Source organism: Vitis riparia, chromosome 5 (assembly GCF_004353265.1).
Source record: "Vitis riparia cultivar Riparia Gloire de Montpellier isolate 1030 chromosome 5, EGFV_Vit.rip_1.0, whole genome shotgun sequence".
NCBI lineage: Eukaryota > Viridiplantae > Streptophyta > Magnoliopsida > Vitales > Vitaceae > Vitis > Vitis riparia.
Genome location: NC_048435.1, coordinates 4769769 through 4797140, shown reverse-complemented (window position 1 = coordinate 4797140; position 27372 = coordinate 4769769). Strand labels below are relative to the sequence as shown.

Here is a 27372-nt window from a genome sequence, read left to right as displayed (position 1 = left end):
ATTAGAACATCTACCATTCTAATTGTTCCCTTTTACCAATAAGGCTTAATGGCTAAGGAGCAAAGCTTAGTTGCATTACTACTTGTAAAACATATCTAAGACACCAAACATCATAAATATCTTTCTAAATATTTTTTTTCTTTTCTTTAATTTTTTTAAATAACATATTATTTTCCTTAAAAGAGTTCTTTTTTATTTTATTATTATTTCTTATTATTTTTTTAGAATCAAATTTAATCTTAAAATTTTTTGAAAACCAAATATAAACCCAAAACTTCAATGAAAAGTAAAAGTTATGTTTAATTCTTGAAAAATATCAAGAAAAAATATTTAAAAATATTTTTAAAATTTAAATTTTTATTTTTTTCTTTTATTCTTCCTTACAATTTAGTCAATTAAATTAAAATTTTACCAATAAACATTATTCATTTCATTGACAAATCATTTTTTGGTTTAAATCAAAGAGCCTACTAATATAAGATTAATTTGTTTGTTGGGGACAAAGATATAATAAAATTTTTGAGAACAATTGTTCAAAGAAAAACTAGTATAATATTCTTCTTTTATTTTTTGCGTTCAAGTAAAGCTTGAAAGGTGGAATCTTTCATTCCGTACAAAAGCTACAATAATTGGGATTTTATAAATTTAAGAATAATATTATTAAAAAAATAGACAAAGTTAAAAATATTGACTTTAATCAGAAGATGGTATAGATTATTTTAATTAAAAAATAACTTTAATTGGTAAAACTAAAGCACTTGTGAATTTCTTAAAGCGTGATTATTTTAATATTCGTACTCTGACCTGATTGCATTGCAACTTCCCAAGAATATTCTACAAAGAACCGAAAGACAGTGGCCCGCTGGCCCAAAAAGATTGGTCACTACTCACCTTTAAGAGCCCTTCAAACGCCGCTCACTCTCTCAAGCTCTGCTCTGATCGCCGATCATGGATTGTCTCGTCAGCTCCGGAAATCGACCGAAGATCATGGTGACCAACGACGACGGGATCGACGCGCCGGGATTGCGAGCGCTGGTTCAGGTTCTTGTTTCCACCAATCTGTATGAGGTTCTTGTCTGCGCGCCTGATTCGTACGTTCTCTGCCATTTTCGTTTCCATCTGATTATCTGAATTCGTTGAATTTGAGAATAATCTTGGATTTGGAGAGGTTCCGTGTTGACATTGATTTGGAAAATTTGTCATTTATGGATGTTGAGTTGCAGTTGCCAGAACTGCCTTATACAAATAGTCCTCATGCTATTTCTTGCGTGCTTGTTGCGATTTTTTCAGGGAGAAGTCGGCTGTTAGTCACAGTATTACTTGGATTCATGCTCTTGCTGTGAAGCGAGTAGAAATTGAGGGAGCAACAGCTTATGCAGTTTCTGGTTTGTTAAACTATTCACATTTCCCCCTGCTTTCTGGTTTGAGCAAGCGTTTTTCCTGGGCTTTATCCTAGTTGGATTCTCTTACATGGTTAGGACTTTTGGACAACTTTATTATATGAAAAATAGTTGCCTGTACATTGTATTTGCCTTTGGATGGAGGGATTCAATTTGCAACATAGCATTGCTATAGAAATGGAAAGATAATGCTGATGTTGATATCTGCAATGTAGCTTATGGTAAGACAGATACAAGGTTAGGGAGTCCTCTGATGCTCAAATCATATGTACAATGCATTTTTATTTTTTTTTTGTACTCTTGTTTTTGTCTATGTGATCTCGAAACTAAATTTGGTGTATTTTCCATATTATGCATAACTTTTGGTAATTAATCCAGTGGGAACAATCTCACTATGGAGCCAATCGTCATTCTTCTAGATGCTTGTAGAAAGCAATATTTTCTGGAGGGGTTCTTCTATTCTTGAAAAAAGAGATTCGGTTTTTTTTTTCCCAATCATCCTCAGATAATTAGCACAAAGCAGTTGGAATTGGGGAAGTTTCAGAGAAAAGCTATTAAAGGAAGGATAAGGAATGGAAAAGATACTATTTTTGAACTATTGGATCTATCGAAATGACCACATATGTCTATAGCATTTACACTAATAATAGAGCTTATTTAAAACTTAAACTTAATTTGGTGCATCATTTTTCAGTCAAGCTTGCCTTGCTTAAGATTTATTGTATACTCAAATTCTTAGGAAAAGAATATTGTTTGACCCATTCTATTATTGGATAAACCACCACTGAAAGATTTAAATCAAACTCCATTCTATTTTTTTTTTTTGATAAATAAAACCAAATTAAAAAAAAAAAAAATCACAGGGACACACCAAAGTACACAGGAAGAAGTCAAACACACTTCTATTGTCTGAACCACAACTTCAAATTGCAATTATAATAGTCTGTTTTACTTCTACAAGTTACCCAATTAGTGCCAACAGAAGTCCAAGATCTAGAAATTGATCTTCTACCTTGTTGTGTGCTAGCCCAGTTAGTTCCATAAAACCTACAATCATTAATTGTTGGTAAGCAGAGACCTTACCTTAGAACACATTAACAAATTTTAAAATTTGATATTCCATTGGAGATGAGGAGACTTACTGGGCTTCATTGATTCTTGGTGACTTATAATGACACTTCCCAGATCAAAGTTCTGGTACAAATCAGGAACTGAGGCATGCATATTTGTTCTTGAAATAACCATTTGGCTGATCAAAATTTGTTATCTCCAATCTTTCTGCTTCACAACCTCGTGTGTATTACCTCTGTTTCATTCTAGTGGCACACAAAGTGAGTCTGAATTATCATCTTTCATTTGTGTGTTACCCTTGTGGGGATTATTCGCTCAAGAGAAAAGACCATTCTTAATCTTCTTAGGTTTACTAGTAATGCATGGTTTCAAATTGCATTAGCGAATTTACATGATTTTAATATTACGTATGTTGTCCAGGAACTCCAGCTGATTCTGCCTCTTTGGGAATCTCAACCACACTCTTTCCTTCAATTCCTGATCTGGTAGCGCTCTGTCCTTGTATACAATGTTACCAGCATGTCAATGGTTACATTGCGAGAGAGGATCACTTAAAACCTTAATAATATGTTTTTCTATTGTGCTTCCATCTTGCTCATTTCTCTATTCTGACTGCTTGTGTTACTAGTGTTTTCTGTTTTGTTACCCTTTGTTTAAGAAAAACAAATGTGCTTGACACGTTTTCTTGGATGCGAGTAAGTTTTGTGGCAGCTCGGCACAACAGATCTGCAACTCAATTTGTTTGTGTTAATTTAATTTTTTTTCTTTGAGGTCTCTTTGTTCAACAATCATGCATGGAAAACATCTTCGAATGCCAGTCTTAAAATTCCAATATCATCAACGATATTGTAGGCCTAGAAATAGACCTTGACAAGTTTTTCATATCCTGAACTTAATATCAAAATAAGCTTTGAAAATATTGACAAAATCACCATTTCAATTCAAAATATTATAAATGAAAATGCATGCATTACAACTATATGAGGTATATGGTGAAAAGAATTGTTAGTAAGCATCCAACATATATACTACCATATAATTTACCCTTCTAAATATCACACAATGTTCAAATATGTCACATTTACATGTTTGAAGTGTAATACAACCAGATCAGTACACATAGAGTTCCTGCTATGTTGGGTATCTAAAACTTAATAATTGCTTCTTGACATAGAGAAAGACTGAAAAGAGATACTGACTAAGAAGACATGCTAAAGTCCACAGGAGTGGGAAAGAGAGATCTCAACCTTCTTAAGGAGATTTAAGATCATGCATGTAACTGTGTCACAAAAGTTTGGGCCTGGTTACATGCAACAGTGGCACATAAAGTTATTGTACATTTTTTCTTGTTGCTAATGTGTTTCTCTTGTCTGGTCACAGGTAATCAGTGGCATAAACATGGGTAGCAACTGTGGCTATCACATGTTAGTATCATTCTCCTGGTGTTACCATCTCTTTGATTAGTTTTCTTGTTATTGCTTCATTCTCTGAACTGTATTACCTGCTCCTTATTTCCTTTTTTATTTTTTATTTTTTGGGGATAAATGAACATTTTATTATAAACGGAAGGAGAAGGTGAGGGGATGGAAAGACCCCTCCACAAGAAAGAGCAAAAGAAACAAAAAATCTAACTGAACTCTCCCTTGTGATTCCCTTGGAACAAGGAGTGATCCAACTCCCAGTCGAGGAAACCTAATGAAAGCCTCATGATTAATGGGGAATTCTACACACATCTTATTCTATACCGTCCATTGGGTTATCATCTTGGTTCCCACCAGAGTTCTCACTTATATTGTTTGAACTCCCTGAAGGTTCTGCTGAAAAGTATGGATTGGTATCTTTAAATGCTGTGAAGAAACAAATAGAAGGAGACATCTTTCAGATTCTGTTGTAGCCACTGTAGTTACCGAATTAGTTATTGTTCTGGCTATTGTCTCCTTAGTTTATTCTATTTCATATGTTGCGCAAACTACTGAACACCCAATCTGTGCTTGTGACACTAATCTTTGATCCATAATGGGATTGCAGTGTTTACTCTGGGACAGTAGCTGGTGCTCGAGAAGCCTTCCTTAATGGCATACCTTCTGTCTCTGTATCATACAATTGGTATATGGATATGACTCTAATCTAATATTGAACTCAATACATTATTTATGATGATCAAGCTTGAGTTTCTGCTTAAATTTCATGCACTTAGTCCATAAATATATACTTATAAATGTATGTGTTTTCATTTGTGCATACTGTTATTATTATTTGTTGTCTTATATTTTTATCTTTTCTTACCTTGTTACATCAATAGAAGAACCGTTGGTGTCGTCGTGTTTGAGGAAGGATTTTTCTTTGTATTTAAATATTTTATGGTAATAAAATGCTTGTCACCTATAAAAAAAATGGTAATAAATTGTTTGTTTCTCATTAAGAAAAAAAGTTACTGGAGGGCTATTGATATGCTCTTCAATGTCAATTTGGTTGTCTTTCAGGGTTGCAGGTAAGAGTAACGTTCACGACTTCAAACTGGCTGCGGAGGCTTGCTTGCCCATGATAAGTGCAGTACTGTCTGAGATCAAGAATCAAAGATATCCTGAAAGATGTTTTTTGAATATAGACCTTCCTACAGATGTTGTAAACCATAAGGTGAATTTCAAGCTTGCTTGTATGTCCCTGTTTTTGATATAGCCATGTCTTCAGCATTCTTTCTCTTGGTTTCTTGATTGGTTAACTAGTAAAAAGGGGGATCACTGCTGGGAAGAATTTTTGGAAATTAGATTAGCTTCAACATACTTTCTTCATTGGTGTAAACACAGAGTCAGCAAAATTCAACTAGCAACCTATTTATTGTGTTGTATCTTTGCAGAAATTCACTTTAAACACCCTAATTATCTTTCTCCAAGTTGCCAACCCCCTTTCTCTCTCTTTAACCATTATGTTATGCCAAAAGAGGAAGAAAGTGATGGACTGGAATCCCTTTTGGACTCCAATTTCTGTGCTTTTGATTTCTTAGGGACTCTTTTAGGTGTCTGATTAGATTTGGTTTGTGTTGGGAATCACAATTTAGTGGTGGCTTTCATCTTAACTTTATGCGTTTTTTATCTTTCCCTCATAGAATGGTTTTGATCATTTAAGCACACAGTACTTCAAGGTGCCATCTTTCTCTCCATTCTATTGTGCTGAAGAAAGCAATGGAATGGAACCCTTTTCGGACTTTCCAATTTCCTGTGTTTTTAACTTCTTAGGGAATCTTTTAGGTGTCTAATTAGATTTGGTTTGTTTTGGGAATCAAAATTTAACTAGCACTATATTTGTCATTTATCTTTCAATGTTGTTTATGCTGAGGGGAGCTTATTGACTTAGATGTGGCTTTCATCTCAACTTTTATGGTGTTTTTGGATATTATGAGGTTGTTTCCCTCATAAAAGGGTTTCAGTCATTTAGGCTGACCGTACTTTTAAGTTGATATCATCTCTCTTTCTCTCCTATGGGTTTTTGGGATTACAACTGTGTGTCATCCACACCAGGCATGGGCTGTCTTTGCGATGAAACAAGCTGTTGTCCTGCCTTGAGCAGACAAGCCCTTAATACCAAGTAAGGTTGTGTCTTTGGATGTCACTAAATTCCATGTGAACATTTATTTATTTCTTTTCATAGCTGGATTCTTCTCCTGCTATGATTTTGAAGATTGAAAGTGCTAATATTGAAGCATAAAATTGTATAATTCTTCATCTGTTTCCATGAAAAATAGTCAGGATTCACTTCTCCCTTCTTGCCCAACTGCTTTTCTCCATTCCTATGTTGGATTTGAGGAGTTTCTTGGTCATAGAATGGCATTATTGAAGAACTTCTTTTTAGTGGTTCATCACTCCTCCTAATTCTGTATTAGTTGAATATCTTTTCTTGAATCTTGTTATGTTGTGTAGTAACTTTTGCTAAAAGGTTTCTTCCTATTTATATTTTTCTAGAGAGGTGATGTTGGACCAAAAATATTGTTTCTAGTCATAGAAATAACTTGTGTTTTCTTTCGCTTATTTCTTGCTAGTCTACATCTTATTCATATAAGTTTGTGGGTGGCATGCTGAGAAGAGTTGCGTCAAAAAATGTGATTCTTTTATGCACTTCCTTTCTTAATGGTTTGGCAAACTTTTAAACCAAATAGTATTCCACCATTACTTATCATCTTTTTTATTCAGGGCCTTTTTCTTGATTTCAGCTATTGATTTTTAACTTTCTTTCTGATAATCATTTGAAAATAATTGAACTTTTAGTTAATGACCCTTGTCTTTTATTCTTGGTTTCTAGTGGAAGTATGTCCAGATCTCTTTTAGTTTTCCTTGGGATGATATCAGTCTGCAAGGAAGTACATACTTTGATCTGTTTGTTTGTGGAGGTTTCTTGCTGTGAAACCAAAATTAAATTGATGGCTTAACATTTTATCTTATTTTTTGTGTGAAAATTTGTAGACTGCAGTAAGCTATACCCTTACGGAGACATGGACAATGCTATCATTATTATAAAAGACAGAAGCATATCAATGAGGTTGAAGGAGAAGAATCTCTTGCATTTTGTTTCTGATCTTCTAAAATTCTTTAGTAGAGGAAAATTTCCCCTAGTTTTCTTTTCTTTTCTTTCTTTCTTTCTTCATAAATGAAGAGAATTTTGAGTAAAAGGCCCACAGTTGTTGCTATCTGAAATTAGCTTACCATCTCCAATCAGTTTCTTATGATAACAGTATTTAGTGTTTGTCACTAGTAATATCATTCATTCTGAAAAGCGTATTAATTTTGAGGATGTGATTTGATGCTGTTATGGGGTGTTTCTTATGCCTCAAATAGGGGTATAAATTGACTAAGCAGGGAAAAAGTAGGGCCAAAATGGGATGGAGGCAAGTTACTTCCAACACACAAGGCAGAAGAGTATTATCAACAATGACAATGGACGCGAATCCAGAAGTTTGTACAGAAATGGATGCATCACCTAGATCAGGGGAGCATCTTTTATTCAAGAGAGAAGTGGGGTCTCTTTATTTATCTAGCTTCCTGTTTCTGTTCTAGCGACATTTGTTTCTCATTTTCCTGTACATAAATTTTGTAATGTATAGATTTATTGCTTCTATTTTTCTAGGTAAGGGGAGCCCCAGTTCTTGAGGATGATACAGACTACCAATGTCTTCTGGAAGGATATGTGAGTGTTTTTTCTTTTCTTAATGATACTGATCTGAAAAGGGTTGTCTGTGGTTAACACTGTACTTATGATATCATTTCAGATAACTGTCACTCCACTGGGTGCCCTATCTCCTGCTGACATTGATTGCCAGGCCTACTTCAAAACGTTGGTGCCAGGAGTATTGGAATCCTCCTCTTCATCGGCCTTATAATGCTGTAGGTGCCCTCTTGTGCTTAAAAACCAACAGCTTTTGCTTATGTTTATAAGTTTCCTTTTAGTGGAGGTCTCATAGCTTCAATTTCCACATAGGGTGAGCTCTTACTATTACTTAAGCCTATTAAAAAAAAAAAAAAAAAAAAATCCCTGTGTGTTGATCTCCATATGTTGACCCCAATAATTGACAAGATGTTGCTGTGATCTTCCATGTTTTTCTTCCTGATAATCAGTTCTCAAAATTGATATCATGTTTCTAGGTTTTATCATCTCTAGATGGATTCTGGTAAATATATTTCAGTGGCTAGTTTTTTTTTTTCAAATATCGTTTACATATGAGTGTGCTGTTGATGCAATAGTTTAGTTGGTTCCATGTTAGAGAGGTGTTCATCATGTCAAATCACTTGCCAATGAGGAGTCCTGGTCATATAGATGGATCCTTATTTTCCTTAAGGAGGAGGTATTTAGCACTTAGGTTCTGTCTTGACAGATCTGAAAGGAGGGAAGTCTTAAGAAGACATGAAGAAAGTATATATATCTATTCAGAATGCAGAGCTCTCTGACTATATTTTGCAATGCTTCCATGAGTGGAGATGATTGACTTTTATTTAGATGAACTCTGTTTAAAAGGATGCCAAAGCTGAGAAAGATAGTTAGGTCGTGCATTCTTGAAGGACTGACTTATATTCCTGAACACAATTCTTGCAAATATGGCTTGTCAAACAGAATACCATATTGCTTATGGGTCTTTCTACATTAATGCGTATCAATTGGTTTGTCATATTTTCACTCATATCAGTTCTTGTATTATTTCTTTGGTTTTGTTCTCAATTTGTTCCTCTGCCATTGTCTTGAGAGAAAAGATTTGGGGAATCCTATAAATGAGCTTCTTACCTTGTAGGCTCTCTTTTGCACTCTTAGTTATTCCATGTTCTTCATCCGTACTGAAATCAAAAAACCTTTTGAAACTCTTCATCCTAAGGTTTAATGTATAACTGTTTATCACATTTTTTGGAAATCTTGAGTGGGATGCCTCAGCATTACTTTTTGCAATATATGTGGAACAGTGGTTTCTTTTATGTATATTCTTTAACCTTATGTGATTATATGACATATCTTGGAATATTTCCAATGCAGAATATGAAATTGAAGGAAGTGTCATTTCTTAAATGGGTTTTTGATGGGCCATTATGGGGCTGCAGGCCCAAAGCCAACTGCAGGGTTTGTGGAAATTTTTGTTTCTTGGGTCAGTGGAACTTGCCTTTGTGAAGTCAGTGAGTCAATGAGGGCAGAATGGATGGTAGCATGATCCACACATTGGGCAATAGTCGTTGGGATACATTGGAACTTCCCTCCCTAACTAGGCTGAAGACTGGTCATGGGCAGTGCCCTTGGTCAGTTCTAGAAAGTAGCCTATCCTTAGTAGGTTTCCACTTTTACTGCTAAGCTAAAACTCCCACGCCATTCTAGGAGTATCAATCTTGAGATAGTCTAGTGTCTAGCATTAGGGGTCGCACTGCCTTCTTATGAAATACCTTTGCAGTTACCTGCGAGTTTTAAAGAGTTTTGGCTCAAAATGGCCCATTTATAAAATAAAATAAAATATATAAGATCTAACTTCATGAAACTTATATTCAAATTGACCTCTTTGGTACCACGTATAAGTCATGTATATATATATATTTCATAATTTTAGTTAAAACCTCAGTTGGCAACTGCGGCTTTAATTAAAAAATGAAGTCGTAGTTATCAATTGAGGCTTTAGTTTTTAAATTGAAGCTGCAGTTGCCAAGTGAGGTTTCATTTTTTAATTAAAGCCTCAATTGACAACTGAGGCTTCATTTTTGAACTGAGGCTTCATTTTTGAACTAAAGCCTCAATTGCCAATTGAGGTTTCAGTTAATTTTTTTTTAATTTAAAATTTAATTAAAAACTCTTAACTTACAATTTATTATTTAAATTAAAAATATATACTTTAATAATAAATTATTTATATTTAAACTTAAGAATCTAGTATTACGTCAAAAAATATAAATTGATAAATAGAAGATATTATAAATGAATATTTTATTTATTAATAAATTAATAATCTTAAAATAATAAATTATATAACATATGAATAAGATATAAAATTGTATAATTTATTACTTTAATATATTTAATTTGTTGCTTTTTAAGATATTAATTTATTTGTATTATGACAAATTTATCTTTATTGAAATAATAATATACTCTTAAGTTGCCATATATAGATTTTTTGACAAAATTAGTTAATGAAATTAATTGGAAAAAGTCTCCTACAAAATGTATTTTTTAGTAGTTTCATCAAAGTCACAAAAATACTAACTAAACATTTATATAGTGAGAAAAAAAAACATATATAATCTTACATGCCTCCACAAGGAGAGAACCTATGTGTAATCGATACTCTCTTCCTTTTTTGTCGTTCCTCTCTAACTATAGCAGGTACTGCATGTGACACATGAAAAACATCTGTTTGTGATGGAGTTGGAGTTAGAAATAGAGGTGGTGGTGGAAGTAGCAATTTGGGTTGACGTAGGTCACACCTACCCCTCGGAATGGTTGGGGGTAAATCTAGTTGAGTAGGTGTGTCAGTCTGCATAGGCATATGGACAAATATAGATGACTCTGGTGATGGTAGAATTGATGTCCTAAATTCAGATCCTAGTGGAGTAGCTAAGGAAACATCTAGGTGCAATGAAAGGGGATCAACATATGGGGTAGTAGGCACTAAAAGTGGATCTGAAGAGGTAGGTGGTTGTACTGACAGTTGGTCTGAATAGGTAGAGGGCTACATTGATGGTGGGTCTGAAGAGGTAGGGGGTTGTATTGATGTTGGGTCTAAAGAGGCAGGGGGTTGTATTGATATTGGGTCTGAAAAGATAGGGAGTTGTGTTGATAGTGGGTCTGAAGAGGTAGGGGGTTGTGCTGATGATGAGTTTGAAGAGGTAGGGGGCTGATCTGAAGGTAGGTCTCAAGAAATAAGGGGTTGTACTGATGGTGGGTCTGAAGAGGTAATGGGTTGTATTGATGGTAGGTTTGAAGAGATGGGTGACTGTACTAATTGTGGGGATAGAAAGGTAGGGGGCTATAATGATGCTGACATTAACGAGGTGATGGACTGACGACCAATTTATTATTAAAGTATGTATTTTTAATTTCAATAATAAATTATAATTTAATGGTTTTTAATTAAATTTTAAATTTTTTTGAAAAAAAATTGAAGCCTCAGTTAGAAATTGAGATTTTAGTTCAAAAATAAAGTCTCAGTTGCCAATTAAGGTTTCAGTTAAAAAATGAACTCTCAATTGGTAATTACGGCTTCAGTTAAAAAATGAAGTCTCAGTTGCCAATTGAGGCTTTAAGTAAAATTATGAAAAAAATATATATATTTCTATGACATGACTCCTATGTGGCACCAAATAGGCCAATTTGAACATAAGTTTCATGCACTTATATTTTTTTTTTGTATAAATTGGTCATTTTGACCCAAAACTCGAGTTTTAAAGCCTAAAGTGGTCATGGATAGGCATCTGACTGCAAGTGGGGACCCGGATCCACTTCCTTCTTTTTAGGCTATTAGGGAAAGTGTCCTTCAAAAGTCTTTGTGTCACCATAAGACTAGTCCAAAATGATTAAGCTAGTGTAATCCTTTTATTATTTGTATGATCTTTTCACTTTTGGTTTTTATTGTATTCTTTCCTTTTTCTTTTTCTTTTTTGGGGAAAGGGAGATTGTGTTTTTTTAGCTAAATTGTTGGATGAGATCTGTGGAGCTTAAAAAAAGTCTTCCATTTATTCAAGAATCAACTCTATGTTTTGCTATTCCGTATTTACTCTTCCAACCCTCTTTCTCTTTTCTCTTACATAGAACATTTTTAGGCTATGTTTAGTTCCTCCTTGCAATGCACTAATTCTGTGTCCTCTCCTTTGTCCTGGCATGCAAGATAAGAGAAACCTTTTTATTATGTGGTATGGTGGTAGCGATCTAACTTTATCTTAGTTCTTTTTTAATGGGACAAAAAATTATCTTGGAAACTGATTTGTGGAATTCCAACTATAAAAAAATGGAAAAAGAAAAAATCCTACATAGCACTTGTTTGGTTCTTGTTGAACAGGTCTTATATGCAAATGAGGTTGATTATGGATGGATGCTCTATTTAATGTCATAGCTGGGATTGGCACCCTTTGTGATGAATTATATTTGAAAGGTCAAATATTAGGGCTTGGAAATCCTTTTATTCATTCTATGCCATTGAAATTCCTTGATTAGACTTGCAAGTAAAATTCTATGTATTTTTGCATCACTAGTGCTATCGCAGTCTAATAGTCTCACACCTTTCTTGGCTGAAAATGTTGTCTTCAGGAGCTTTTGCATTTAAGGAGATCCAAAGGGCTTTTGAACTCGAGTATTGCTGAATCATTCTTCATATTTCTCATACAACATGATATCTCTATTCCCCCACCTTATGATGGCAAGGGTAATCATGTAGTTGAAACTCCTATTAATAAAATCTTGTGTTGAACACCTCATTCAATGTGGTGGGAAAATCTAATTTAATTTGGTTGTTAGACATCTATTCATCTATTTGAGAGAAAAATATGGTATACCATTCTCATTGATGATGATGATGGATATTGATATACAAATACATTTAAGTTTTAGTATAATTCAAACTCTATGTCCTATTCTAATTCAAATTAACATATAATAAATGGATAAATACTAATAATTAAGGATAACATTAACTTTATCTGGCATGCCCCACAAGATGGAGCTCCAATCACATATTCCCATCTTGGTCTTAAGAGAAAGAAAATAAATTGTCTCCCTGTTTTTGTGGAGGGTGGTCTCCCTGTTTTTGTGGAGGACGATTTCCCTGTTTCTGTGGAGGGCGATCTCCTTGGGTCTAGGGAGCAAGTGGGTTTGACTTGGTGGTTTAAAAATTAGGCAAAAGTAGTGGGATCTTCCTAAGCCAGATTTCCAAAAACTTTGAAGTTTTTGAGGAACTTGTAGAAAATAAGTTTGTTGAAGGAAAAGTAGGATTAAGAGTCTTATTTTGCATCAAACTAGGTAGTGTTTTAGAAGCTAATGCAATAGATGATATAAGAGGCAAAGAAGAAGGCAAAGTATAAGGCAGATCTCAAGTAAAGTAGAGGGACATGAGCATGTTTGTTTTACCAAGATATGCAAGAAAGCAATCAAATCCTTGAGGAAGCTTTTAGAGAAAGAGAAAGATAGAGTTGAAGGTAATAAAAAAGTATATGTTAAATTAAGGAAACCAATACTGATAGGAAGCAAAGGAGAAAAAAATTATGGTAGGTTTGAATCAAGAAAATTTGAAGCTTCTAGTTATGAAGAGGTATTTCAGAAAAATATTGCATTAGAGACTGTAGGGAAAGAAGCATTGAAACCAGGATATTGCATTGGAGGTTATAGGGAATGAGACATTGACAATACATAGACATAGTAAGGTCACTACCATTTGCTGCAGTACGGGTAGGGAGAGGCGTGCAGGGCCTAAGCCTTGCACCCTAAATTAGCTCTCATTCATATGGTATACCATTCTCATTCATGATGATGGATAGTAATATACAAATACATTTAAGTTTTACTATAATTCAAACTTTATCTCCTATTTTAATTCATACTAATAATAAACTTTTACTCTAATTCAAATTCTATATTATATTCTAATTCAAATTAATATATAATAAATAGATAAATATTAATATTTAAATTAAGGATAACATTAACTTTCTCTTATAGTAACATGACTTTTTAAAGGACAAGACAGCATTTTTGTTGTAGTTTCTTGATACCAATACTTCCTGCATTTTCCCATCTACATTTCTTTCTCTCCTTATGAAACTAAATTATGCCATGTTATCCTAATTATGTGGCTTGTTGCTAAACCAACCCTTCCACTGGTCCATGACAGAGTGCCCTGGGAAACATGAAATCACTCTGCCATGCGGCCAAACCTTCTAGAGTAATAGCAGGTGACTTTTCTATTCATAACATTATTATTTCAATTTCTCAGAAATCTGTGTTTCACTAGGCTCAAGAAATGGTTGGAAAATCTGTCTTAAAATTCTGCAAAATTTTATCATAAAACATCTGGAATGATGATAGTGACATCAAAACATTTGTAAATGTGAGTTGTACTAACATTTCACATACCTTAGGACACACTATAAGCTAACAAGAAAGTCAAAAATATGATTGGAAAGGTGGCTAAATACGTGACGATAATGCAGATGATATTGACTTTGCAGGTTTGAAAAATTGGAGGTTAATGAAAAAGGATCATCATATGTGCCAAATAGAATGATACTTGGCATCCTTAGTCTAAAATTTTGCGTGCTCTGTTTTTCTTCATCCATCTTCTAAGTATATGGATTGAGTAAATTTATTGAAATATTCGAACTTTCACCTATAGGTCACTTTTCTTTTGTAGATGTTTCTACAAACAGACTTTACTTCTCAGGGAGCAAAGTCTGGTTTTAATTGAAATGAAGAGGAAAGCTGTCCTCAAATTTTGTATGTTGTGTGGTTTGTTATTCCAATTTCTCTTCAGGCTTTATTTGCTTTATTCTTTTATTTTTGTTGGTTAATTTATTCATCCATTGATTTATTCTCTAAGTTTTACTTGTATGAGATACTCATGTCATAGTAAACCGACATTATACTTCATATTTCTTTACTGCTTTCTAGAATAAAGTGTCATTATCATCATAATTAAGATTGCTTAAAAGTTCATAATCATTTGCACATACTCTAAAGACATGAAAATCATGTTGGTTGTCCCATCCATTCTGTAATTTTCTTAGGTCAGTTTCAATACCTCTCCTAAAGGATGTGAAAAGGTAGGAATCAAACTGCCATCTCAACTGCTGAAAATAGACAAAGCAACTGAACTTCTAAAAATGGACAAACCAACTGAACTTCTAAAAATGGACAAAGCAACAAACTGAGGCCAAAATAAAGAGAAGGGGAATTACTCATTCCGAATTTTCTTTAAATAAAGTCATAGTTTACACAGACGCTTGAACCCAGATCCAACCTTCTATTAAGATTAGGAAACTCAAATTCTGAAACCTAGCTTGGATCACAAGAAAGTAAAGGAGGAGGACAAACCATTTCATAGTGTGTAGAACATTTAAATATCGTATGTACATGATCAGAATGGAAATCTCTCATTCCTGGGATGTCTCTGTGCATGAGAGCCTTCATTGTTTTGATGGCGGCGAAGGTGAATGTGATTCCACCAGAATCGACCATAGTACATGCACATCTTCATATGGGCAGGACTTGACGTCCTCGTATAGAATGTATATCCCTCTACCTGCAAAATTGAAGATGCAGTTGAGTATGAACATAGCGGAGAGTTAAAAGAAATACAGTAAGAAGATTAAGACTCTATTTGATAACTGTTTTCAAAAATAATTCTGAAAAACAGTTTTGATATTATATAAAAATACAATATTTTTTATTTTTAAGAATAGAAAATAGAAAATTATTTTTTGATTTTCAAATGCGATTTCTTGTTTTTTGTTTTGAATAACAAAAAAATGTGGTCGAAAACAGGTATCAAATAGAACCTAAAAATCTTAGAAAAAAAGAACCTAGGTGTAAGCTCCTCAGGCTTTTGCAGAGGGCAGTTTGAAATGAGATTGGAAATGCATGCATGAATGGGAAACTGGCATGTTATGAGGATTGAATTCATTAGAATCATGTCATGCACACAAGTAAAAGGGAAGAAGAAAGAAATGGATGAGAATGATGCATAAATGAGAATTATATACTCTAATTCAATATCTATGGTTTGAAGTAAAGAGCGTGCAGTGAGGAGAAAGTATTGGAAATGGAGATAGGGGCAGTTGAGGACATACTCTTCCTCTGAGCTGAGTGCAGACGAAACCAGAGCTTCTTCAATGGAGAGAAGAGGGATTGGAGCCACCCCATTTGGAGAAGTGGGTGTGGCTCATGCTAGGAAGAGAATGGGGAGGAAATAGAGTGGAGGGCAAGAGAGAGAAGTAGTAGGTTTGCTTAGACAAGGGTGAAGTTTAGATCAGTGTTCCTGGTACGGTTTCAATTCCCTTGCAGGCCAATCATGCATATCACATTTCCTCTTGGTGCAATGTCTCTGTCACACCTTTTTCCCTTGTAGCACAAGGACCCAACCCACCAATCACCATTGCTTTTAACACTTCCTCAAGCTCTTCCACCCCCTTTTTCTCTCTGCCTCACTTGTATCCTTATCCCTCAAGCCACATTTGTGTTTTTACTCTTGTTTCTATTGTGCTTTGAGGATAGGCACCCCATCTGTGGGGTTTCTTTCTGTTAACATTTTGGGCCACCTCTTCTGCTTCAAGTAAACAACCTTCTCATATGAGTCTACTGCAAGGATCCACCTCTCGTGTCCACTCGTCCCACTAGGGTGCCTCCATGTGTCAACATTTTGTCTGACCTAGCCTAATAATTTTAGGCCTCTTCCTCCACTCCAATCAGGACTCTCTCTTCCTTTAATAATGCAAAGAAAATAGATTTTGAGTATAGGTTTCTTCAAAGTCCCTATAATTGATTCTACTGGTAATGGTGGTCTGTCATCTGGATAGGGATGGTTCTCCCTTCATCAGATATTCATTCCAATATTCTAAAATGGAATATAAAATGGATGATTAATTAGTTGGAACTTTGATTCATACTTAATTAATATACAAATTAAGTAAAAGGTGAATAATTATAAGCACAAAATTTCTCTTCCTTGTCAAACTATGGAATACAGCCCAACAAAGTGAAAGGTGGGCCATCCGGTCCTAGTTGTAAGTTAAGTTGCAATAGGCCCAATAGTAAGGCCCATTTGAATAAAAAACTTCATTTCTACAGTAGGCTTAGTGTGTTTCTGTTGGCCCGTAAACAACAAGGTTAGGTCCTCATTATGGGCCTTATATGCTCTTACATCCAGCCCAATTATGCGGGCTTGACCCAAACCAAAAGGCCATCAAGCCTCCAATAATGGTTTCACTTATTGGCTTTACCCTCGAGTCCAGTTATCAGGCTTCTGAAAAATTAGTCCGTATGTATTTATTCGGTACGGACAAAATATCTGAAGGAGGTGGCGAGTCTGGCGACTTGGGCAGTTGGAAAAACAGAAGCACGAGGGAGAGAGACTGAAAAATAGTTGAAATTCTGAAGGAGTAATGAGTAGTGGCCTTAGCTAGCCCTCCTGGCTAGCTTGTAGACTTGTAAAGTGGGAAGGGAGAAGAAAAACACGTTAGCTCTCAGAGCCCCAAAGGTCCATCACACCCCGCCAGTGTCCTTGGAAAAGTGGTTCACGCTTGAAGAATTGACTTCACCAGCTGAGCTGTAAGCCTGCAATCTTCTCTGCTGCATGTAATTTTCCTTCTTTTTTTTTTTTTCTGGCCCCTTGTATATAAGAAAAGGCCTGCTTTAGCAGAAGCTGAGGATGAAATAAAAATTATGATTTTTTAAAAAATAATATGAGTTATAAAAAGTTTATTAAATAAAAAATAATTTATATAAATTAAAATAATTTTTTCAAGGAAATAATATCTTCTAAATTTTCATATTAATTTTTTTAAATCATAGACTTTTTAAATAAAGCCTCTTTTTTAAGCATAGAAATTCTTATTAAACTTAAAAAATGTTTTAAATTCTCAAAATCAAATATGACTCTAAAGATTTATTTAAAAAGTGTTTTTGAAAACAGTTTTTAATTACTATTTCTTAATGTTGCTCTTTAATATTTTATAAAACAAAAATTTTGTAAAAGAATTCAAAATATTTTTTATGTTTTTAAATATAGTAATTTATATATATATATATATATTAAATAAGTGAAAATAAATTTAAATATATTATTATGAAATAATTTGAATTCTAATTTGAAGGGAAAAAAAAAAAACTTCTTTATGATTGTGAAGCATGCCTTTTTGTTTTGTTTTGTTTGTTTTTTTTTTTTTAATCAATAAGCAGCAGAAGTGGTCTTCCCTTTACATAATTGACCTAGAAGTGGTGTATGGTTGGAGTCTTATGAACTCAGTTGGTAAAGAAACTGACCATAAATTGGTAGGTACAAACGTACCGTCCATCCCTTTAATAGTAGGACACATGTAACAGTTGTGATGGTCTTTTACAGGTCTGTGGCATTCAGGTTCAAACACCCCTATCATCATGACATCCCTTTGGAAGCCCAGTTCTGGTAAAATTTCACACAGTGAAATACCATACCTGAGAGTCAAGGGCATCAGACATATTCAGTTTCAGATCAATCAATCCTCATCCACTCAACCAAAATTGAATTCTAAAGTTGCTTTTGATTCATGGCGTGGTAGTGGAGACACAAATCATCATGTTTTGGGGTCCAATCCCTCAGAATTAATGGTCTAATCACACACTGAATACCCACTAATGAAACCACGCTTTTAGTTTAAGTGTTGTCTCCTTCCGCCTAAACTGAAACTGCATTATTGATCGTCTAGGGGTCCTTGGTTTTTTGTTCGGTGTGATTTTGATTTTCCCAACGGGCATGACTCCATGTATCAGCAATATTTTCGTAATGCTTTTTAGGACTTTAATTTGGACTGCAGATGCCCGAATTTATAGCTTTCACTGGTTGTGATTATGATGGATAAAGCTTTGATTCAAACTTTACCATATCTCACGGTACGGTTTGGGGCTCATGGGCCGCCATTGTTGCAGTTATTCTTTTCGTGGATCGCAGTTGACATGCCGTCTTTTCATGTAGTTTGATTTCAAAAAGTAAAAATCAAATTATTAATTATTTTTCATTAGATTTCAAATTTGGCCTCATTTGGATCAACTTTGAGAAGCCAACAACTTCTTTTTTTTTTTTCAATAAGAGTTTTTATGTTTGATTAATTTTATTTAACGTGAAATTAAGAAAAATATTACTTTCAACATAAACCCTATATTGATTTATACAATAGTTTGTTTTGTAATACAATACCCTTTTTCTTTTTATTTTTAATTGATATATACCAAGTCATCTAGTAAAATGAGGATAATACATCGGGAATAGTCGGGATAACTCAGCTGATAGAATAGAGGATTGAAAATCCTCGTTCAAATTTGATTCCTGACACACGATTAATTTGTCTAAGTATCTATTCTATAAATTCATTGATGTTTAGATTAATCGATATATATATATTTATTAATAGTCTAGATCATGATATATACTTATTCCTTTAGCTGTCTAGAGATATACTCCTCCATCTTTTAGATAAATAAAAAGTATATAAAATATGTAAAAGAAAAGAATTTGATTATGTTTTTTTTTTTCTTTTCTTTTTTCATGTTGTGTCTTATCTACTCTTGTTCAAAAAGAATATTATTAAAAATTGTTTTTTAAAATGAGGATTTCGGCTATTTGGATAGCCTTGTTTGTTTCGGTTTTTAAAATTAGAAAATAGTAATAATTTTATTTAAAATACAAGAATCCTTTAAGTTTATTATCTCAAGTTAAAAATAAATTTATATATTTTTGTAGGTATTTAGTCAAACTATATATATATATATAAAAAGAAATCAAGTATAGTATGAATGGTATCATACAATTGGGATTTGGATCTACAACAGACTGAATGGAATCTTTCAAAATAGACATCAATTTTCAATTGTCCCGTCCAATTGTCCTCATTACATCATGATCAAAGATTCAAGGGGGCATATATGGTCAGCATGTGAAGAGTAATACAAAATAGGTTAGGGATCGGAACAAAACTTTTAGAACGGTGGGGACGAGAAGTGTGGTGGTGGTGGTGGTTGTTGTTCAGACTGCTGCAGCAGCAGCAGCCCAAAAGGAGATGGGTCCTAGCCATCAAGTGAAGAATCAATGAGCTGTGGTCAACACGCCCTTAAAATGGAGAGACTCATCATGCTTTCGTCTCTGTAATCGGTGCTTTTTCATGTAAAAGCACTTCACTTATGTCTCCTTAAGTCCATTCCCACTTTATTTATTCTTCTACATTTCTACTTTCCCCTTTGCCACCTCACCCTCCCTTTTACAACGTTAACACTACACGTCAATTTCAACTTTTCCCCCTTTTTTTCTCCTTGCCTAAAAGCCTAATCACGACTTCCATACCAATCATTTTAAAACCGTTAAACTAGTTTTCAAATTTCAATATACGTTGGTGAGTTCTTCCCACGTTTTTTCCTTCTTTAATTAGTAAGCTGCGGAAAAGTCTTTTGGGCGATTCCATCATGGCTTGATCGTATTAAGAAACGTATGTTTCACCCCATCACTTGGAATGAGAGAACGAAGGTGTGGTAAACCATCCATCCATTTACAAGCCTATTTAAGCACCAAATACAATCCATCATTTTTTGAAATATTGATAATGTGATTTTCGATTTGATTAATGCTAGACATGATCTATATATATATATATATATTTCTTCTGTTTTATGAACTTTAAGGTGTGTAAAGTTTCAAATTTGATTTTTTAATCAACTAAGATTTCATCTAATTTAATTAAAGCATGTGGATTTGATTTAGATGATTTGTTGGACGCAAATTAAACACAGTCTCAAGTTCAACTTATTTTTAAAATTAATTAAAACTAACTTAGCTTTAAAGTTCAAAGTATATTTAAAATTTTTAGTTCAAAATATAATGAATATAATTTGAAATTAATTAGGCAATAGTTACTTAATAGTATTAAAAAAACTCATGAAACATTGAATAATTATAAATCATAAAAGATAAAAAGTTTAGAATATTAGCTTTGTTCAATTTTGTTTTTATCAGTTAGTGAAAACAAGAACCGATGAAGTAGATTTTCAAAATTCTCAAACCAAACCATTTTTTATAATCATAGAAAAAAAAAGTTAGTTTTATTTGGTTTATATTGATTTACGGTGTTTAAGTTTTTATTTTTATCTTTGCCAATACATACATTCCTTACAAGATTTTTTTTCGTGAACACTTTAAATGAACAAGCTTGGAAGAAAATTTAAATTTTGAAATATAATTTTCATAATGGAAATTTAAAATTAAATTTTAGTGTGAAAAGGATTCAATAACAAAATACAATAAAAAAAATTATGAAAGTTTATAATTAGAATTTTTATTTTTTTTGTGTGTCAAACACTCCCTCTAAGTGTAAATGTATAATAATTATGATAGAAGCTTATGAACTTCTGAAAACCATAAAGTATTTGCACACCAACCATTTATGTTAATTGCGATGGCAAAGACATGCATACATATACCCATCGACTTCACGGCAGTAGGGAAGACGGCCAACCGATTTTCTTGATCATTTGTAAACCAACCATTTCCTAACCCATTAAAAATTTAGATCACTTTCCTCTCAATTTACATGTATGGTTCGAGTAAGTCGATGTATACCTTTATTCAGTACGTATGAAGGTAGATTGTGTAAAAGTTCACTGCCAAAGGGAAAAAAAATAATAATAAAAGGGAGACACAGATTCTGAATCAACCATGCATGCATGCTTCCAAATCAACTTACATATGTCAGCCCCTTGTTTCTCAAAATCACTATCCACACTGCAAAAAGGAGGGAGAAAAGAGGGAAGAAAAAAGAGAGAAAGCAAATGCATGTTGAATTCCAAGAACTTCGGCTTTGGCCTGGTTTCGTATAGACAGGATGGGTTTCACAAGTTTCCCCGAAATCTAGTTACTCGTTGGAACATATGTAAAACGAAGAAAGAGTGTGACGGCCCTACCCCCTCAAATTTGGGAATTTTCTTGTTGGCTTCTCCCTTCATTGTCACCGTTGGTTTTGGTCTTATTATGTGTAGGTGGTGGTTCAGACTTACTCGGATGTTTTATAAGAGATCAAAGCAATAGATTAATTTGAATTTGAAAGGCCAAGGAACAAGGTAGGTGGTACTCAATGATTGAATAATGGAACAGTGGAGAGGTCGCTGGGGGTGGGTAATTGATCAGCAGCCACCACGCACACACTCACACTCTGACTAATAAGATAAAAGAAGATGAGTGATGATAGAAGAGGGAGAGGGAGGGCTGCGTTTCAAATTTGAAATGAAGGTGGGATTTTTTTAGATTAGATTGGGAGAGAAAAACCCACTTTAGTACACTTGGACCACGTGGGAAAGAATATGTGCAACAGCATCATATCCCAAAGTCATCATCTCTTGACCAACCATCCGCCCCTGACATATCATATATTAAATTTATACCCTACCAAAAAATAAATTAAATTAAAACTATATGATAAAAGACGGAGAATCTCTCATATTTTTGAATAGCGACAAATGAAACAAATCCTACACTAAATACCATTTTATACTAGTTTTTTAATTATCACGATAAAGTTTCGCCCTTTCGCTTTGGAATGTTCAATTTGCCAGCCTAAACTACGCTTAATTTTGCTGCTTTTTAGCCTATTGATCTAAATTCGCCACCCCCTTTTCTCTATAGTTAAGCGACGAGCTTCAACTTTTTAGTAGTGGGCTGTTATAAAATTAAAAATGGCAACCCTTGCCTTCTAGGTTTGTGGGGGCGGGGAGTTTTTGACTTTGGGTTTGGGTATTTGGGGCATGGAGGGGAGACTGAGGGGGTAGAGGCCTATGCCTATATGTACCGAGCGAGATTAAAAAAAACCGAAGAAAGCGTGTCAAAAAATTGACACGTAGAGAATGTCGGCGACCTTGTGGTGTAAGTCTCCAAGTGTGAAAATGGTCTCCGCCGTGGTAGAGACGGAATTCAAACGTTTAATTTAATTTAATTTAATTTGAAAGACAAATATCAAGGTTTTGACTTATGGGTTAGTGTGTGTTATTGTATTAGCGTGAGTATCTTAGCGGGACAAAAGTATTTATTGATCTTGCTTCTCTAATCGGAATCTTCCAGAAAGAAGCTGTCACTATTTTTGCTCACTCAGATCATCACTTAATTAATTTCTTTTTTTTTTTTTTTTTAGCTTCAATAAGAGTGCTTTTATTAGTACTCTATTTTCGTATTTCTACTTGAAGTGTTTGAAAATGTTTTCCAAAAGTGTTTTTAAAAATATTATTTGTTAAATATTTTTTTAAAAAATATTATAAGTGATTTTTTAGATTTTTAAAATTTTATCAAAAACTTATTATATATATATATATTTGTTAAATACTGGTATATGATCTTGGAAGAGAAAATGATAGGGTGTAAGAAGGTGTAGGGAAGGATAAGAAAACTTCAGATCTACACAGTAACATCAACTCATCAGCATGATTATCCCGCGATATCCGCTCACGGGTTAGACTCTTCCCTTGGGCCCATCATCACGCCGAGACTCCAAAAAAAGGGATCTTATTATTCCCATTTTACCATTGCAACCTCTAGTATTCCCGAAACTACATCAAATGCCACTGCAGCCTTTGACTTCCGCCAGTTCCATTATTATATATATTTTATATTTTTCCCAATTGGAATACCAGCATCCTAAAACAACTGTTCTGAGTTTCTGACCGAAAAGAACAGGGGCAAAAACGGGAAAGTATTAAATGCAGCCGACGTTTTCCGTTACGGATCGCTATCGACCCTCATGCTGTTTGTTCGAAGCTGCTTTTAACGGCCTCCGTCAGCCGTCGTTTGCTATAAATAGGGCTTCTCTCTTCTTTCTCTCATTCTTCAACGCAGTAACCTCCCTCCGTTTCTCTCTCCACCTTGAGCTACTGCTAGGGTTTTTTTTTCTTTAATGATTGCGTGAGGCAGAAGTTTGGTATATTAGCGTTTTCTTGAGATTTTCTTGGTCGTGTCGGAGTCTTGAAATGGGGAAGAAAGATCAGAAAGAGAAAGAGAGAGTTGAAGCTGTACTTGAGCTTCTCAGAAAGCAAGCTCCACTTACTGTGAAACAGGTTGGTGTTTTCATAAGTTTCACTGTTTCAGACAAGTGTGGGTACTGTTCTCCTGTGAGTGTTGCTTTCATAGTTTCATTTTTGGATTTGAAAAAGGAGAGGTAGTTTATGATGAATTATGATTCAGCAGTTGTACCTTGATTTGGCTGCACAGGTGTTAGTGTTACTATTGCTGTAGGAATATTTTTGAGCTGAGAAGCATTTTCTGTTGGTTTCACTCATTGGAATCTCTGTTTCCGTTTCTGCCTTGAGTGGCGTAGATCAGTAGGTTTATGTATGGATTTAAGTTTGCTGTGAAATTTCTGATGTGAAGTATTGTTTTGCAGGAGAAGTTTTGCAACAACGCTTGTGTGGAACGGTTTCTGAGAGCGAAAGGTGATAGTGTGAGGAAGGCTGCGAAGCACTTGAGAGCTTGCCTTTCTTGGAGAGAGAGCATTGGAACTGGTACACCCTTTTTTTTTCCTACTAATTCCTTGAAGAAACAAAACAGCTTGGATGATCTTTTGCTTGAATCTTCTCTTCTTTTTGTCTGTTCAGTTAAAATCGAATCTCGCTTTTGTTCTTTGAATCTCGCTTTTCTTCTTTGAATTAGCCGTTAAAGTGAACACTTCACTAAAGTCGGTTTACTAAAAATAAAAAATGTTGTGTCTGTTTTTAATTCCTCGTTTTGAAAACAGAGCATTTGATCGCGGATGAGTTCTCCGCAGAGCTCGCTGAAGGCGTCGCTTACGTCGCAGGCCACGATGAAGAGTCAAGACCCGTAATGGTAATTTTCTCTTTCCTTCCCTTTCTTTTTCTCTCTTTCCCTCTCTCGTATAGTTTTGCACACACGAACAAAAGCAAGTGAAACAACTGAGCGCATTTTTGTATTTTTGTTGCAGATTTTCCGAATTAAGCAGGACTACCAGAAGTTTCATTCACAGAAACTGTGAGTAACATAACAGAAACAGAACTAAAAACAAAAACATAAATTCTGCTTTCCTTTTCTACGTCTTAATCAGTTCCAATTTTTTTTTTCGGGTGAATTTTTTTTCAGATTTACTCGTTTGCTGGTTTTTACACTGGAGGTGGCGATTCAAACCATGCCTAGAAACGTCGAGCAATTCGTCCTCCTCTTTGACGCAGGTACATTTCATCCGGAATGACTCCATTGCCCTTCATAATAATATAGGATTTTGAAAATTGAGGGTAGCTTTGGTCATTTTAGTTCCAACGTCACAAGTTGAATCTCTATTACGAGCGCATTAAGGCTTTTTTTGTTTTTCTGAAATCTTATTTTTAGTAGCGCACGTTGCAGAGCAGGCGTCCCATGTGTCGGAGAGCCGGCAGTTTCTGAAATATTCTCAGAAATTGCCCGGCTTGCCCTTCAGATGTCGATGTCCATTCGTGATAATGGTCGGGAATGTAGGGGTATATGTGGGAATTGATGTTATCTTCCTAGAATTGGTCAATATCAACCTTTTTCACAGGGCAGAACTGATATCTTCTGCTCTTTGCTCTGCACTGATTTATATTTTTATTATTTTAAAATAGAAATCTTCAATTTTATCTTTATTTCTTTTGAGAGTCACCATTTGAAGAACTTAAACGCGTGCTAATGCAGGCTTTTTCAGATCGGCTTCGGCTTTTATGAATTTATTGCTGACTGCACTGAAAATTGTAGCCGAATATTACCCCGGTCGGCTTCACAAAGCTTTTGTCATCGATCCTCCCTCGCTTTTCTCTTATCTGTGGAAGGTAAAAAATTCAAATTATGCTTGAATTTTTGTCCTGCACGCAGCATGCTGCACGCTATTGTCAAACTCTGTTGAAACGCCATACATGGCGCTTGCTTTTTACTGCCTTTTTTATTTTCTTCAGTGGGCCATGAAGCTTGAGTCAAATCGGAATTCTTCACGCTTGTTTGAGCTATGTCGTTATATTTTGAATTTGGTGGTTGCAGGGCGTTCGACCGTTCCTGGAGTTATCTCCGGCGACGATGGTGGTTTCTTCGCTGGACTTTGAGGAGTCTCTGGAGTTCAACGACTTCTCATCGTATCCGCGAGCCTCGTCGCTCCGGTTTGACCCCTCTTCGATACCGTCGACGGCGAAGATCGGGTCATGCTCATCCTCACGATTTTCATTCACAGTTTCCCACCACTTCGACTCTTTGAAACCCTGGTACCTCTCATTGGCCGACACGTCAGGTTCGAAAGTTGGGCCCACCAGCCCCTCACCTTCTATGCTGGGACCGGCCCTGATTTCCCCACTCAACGCCAGATCACTCTCCTTCGCATCTCCTGCTGCCAGGACGCCACGCGGAGGCATCCACGGCGGCAGCGCCAGGCCGGCCAAGAAAAGCCTATTTGCTTCGACTCCACTGCCGGAGCGAACCAATTACGGCAAAAACGACGCCATGAGCATCAACCATCCGAGGACCCCAAGGCCATCCTTCCTCCAATCACCCGCACTGTTCTTCAGGAAGGAGTGCCACGTCAGCAGGGCCGACAAGTCTCGTGAATCGTTTCTTCCCTTTTTGAAGTTCTACAGGAGGCCGTACGACGAGATGATTTACAGGTCGAAGATGAGGCCCCCACTTGGTGGCCTCATTTCCATCGTCTCTCCTCAGCTCAAACGCCGCCACATGTCAGTATCTCAGCGGTTTTGAAACAAAGATGACTTGAGAAAAGAAAAGAAAAGTACATATTAAATTAACAAGACACCACTGCTAATAATTGATTTATTAATATTTCCCCTAAACGTACCCACAACAGTTGATTGGTGAAAAAAAAAAAAAAGACTACGTGCTAGGCGGGGTGTGAGAGAGTGTGCACCATGTCCCATTTTGAGCTGTGTGGCCTTGAGTCTACGAAGCATGGGAACAAGATAGCGTGGTCGAGACGGCGAACACTGCATTGGAAATCATTTTGGTTGGAAATCAAGAAGTTTCCAAGAAAAAACGAAGCTCGGAAAAATCTCTGTTTCAATTCAAATTCTCAATATTTCCTTTTATTTTTGCTTTTCTTTTTTTCTTCCTTCCCTTGTGAAGATGGTAGTTTATTAATCTGTGATGTGCTTGGTGAGACTTCTGTTTATAATAAAAAAAGACCCAGAGTTTGAAGACTTTCACTTTGTTTTCTTGCCTACGTATTATAATGTAGTTGTTTAACTACGTATGTGTCTTTTTATATTGGTTTCAACTATGGCAGGAGATAGTAGGAATATGTGTCGTGTTTTGTAGCTTGAGAAGTCAAAATGGAGGGGAGGGGGAGGGTTGAGCTGATTACAGGCAAGTATGAGAGGGTGTTGTTGGGAATTGAAACTGTGCACCTGGTTTTGTCGTCTAACGCATTGTCCTGGAGGCATCTAGGTGGTTCTGTTGGTGCGAGGTGACGTTTGAAAATCTGTGGCTGGCTTCTTTCACTACTCCCTAATTTGGGTTTGTTGTTTAGCTAGAGACTGGATTTCGAAGCGGACAAAGGGCTGTGTTTCTACTGCCACAGTTAAGCGTTTGGAATTTATTCTTTGTAGCTGGTGGGTTTACAGTGTCCCCTTTCATTTGTTTTTGGGGTTCTTGAGAAGAAGAACAGGGACAGAAGCAGTAATGGGTAATGGTCATGCCAGGGATATTTGTCATACTTACCCT

General features: G+C 35.3%; 2 protein-coding genes and 2 long non-coding RNA genes across 4 annotated transcripts; 3 read left to right on the top strand and 1 right to left on the bottom strand.

Moving 5' to 3' along the window:
- Positions 1 to 861: 861 nt before the first annotated feature.
- On the top strand, positions 862 to 12535 carry LOC117914765 (5'-nucleotidase SurE). Its single transcript, XM_034830223.1, has 10 exons — positions 862 to 1091; positions 1291 to 1385; positions 2892 to 2956; positions 3852 to 3895; positions 4500 to 4577; positions 4955 to 5108; positions 7301 to 7477; positions 7590 to 7649; positions 7732 to 7846; positions 12231 to 12535. Exons 1-9 carry the CDS (start codon positions 949 to 951, stop codon positions 7840 to 7842), a joined length of 927 nt encoding a protein of 308 aa, XP_034686114.1. The 5' UTR covers positions 862 to 948; the 3' UTR covers positions 7843 to 7846; positions 12231 to 12535.
- Positions 12536 to 13647: 1112 nt separating this feature from the next.
- Positions 13648 to 14411, top strand: LOC117914218. The gene is made up of 2 exons (XR_004651242.1): positions 13648 to 13867; positions 14144 to 14411. It is a non-coding gene; the product is annotated as an uncharacterized LOC117914218 (long non-coding RNA).
- A 428-nt stretch (positions 14412 to 14839) lies between these two features.
- Positions 14840 to 16030, bottom strand: LOC117914217. The gene is made up of 2 exons (XR_004651241.1): positions 15761 to 16030; positions 14840 to 15213 (listed from the first exon to the last, which is right to left on the bottom strand). It is a non-coding gene; the product is annotated as an uncharacterized LOC117914217 (long non-coding RNA).
- A 7454-nt stretch (positions 16031 to 23484) lies between these two features.
- On the top strand, positions 23485 to 26855 carry LOC117914043 (phosphatidylinositol transfer protein 3-like). Its single transcript, XM_034829204.1, has 7 exons — positions 23485 to 23747; positions 24074 to 24191; positions 24425 to 24513; positions 24629 to 24675; positions 24784 to 24872; positions 25351 to 25484; positions 25690 to 26855. The coding sequence occupies exons 1-7, from the start codon at positions 23661 to 23663 to the stop codon at positions 26392 to 26394; spliced, it is 1269 nt and encodes a 422-aa protein (XP_034685095.1). The 5' UTR covers positions 23485 to 23660; the 3' UTR covers positions 26395 to 26855.
- The last annotated feature ends 517 nt before the right edge of the window (positions 26856 to 27372 follow it).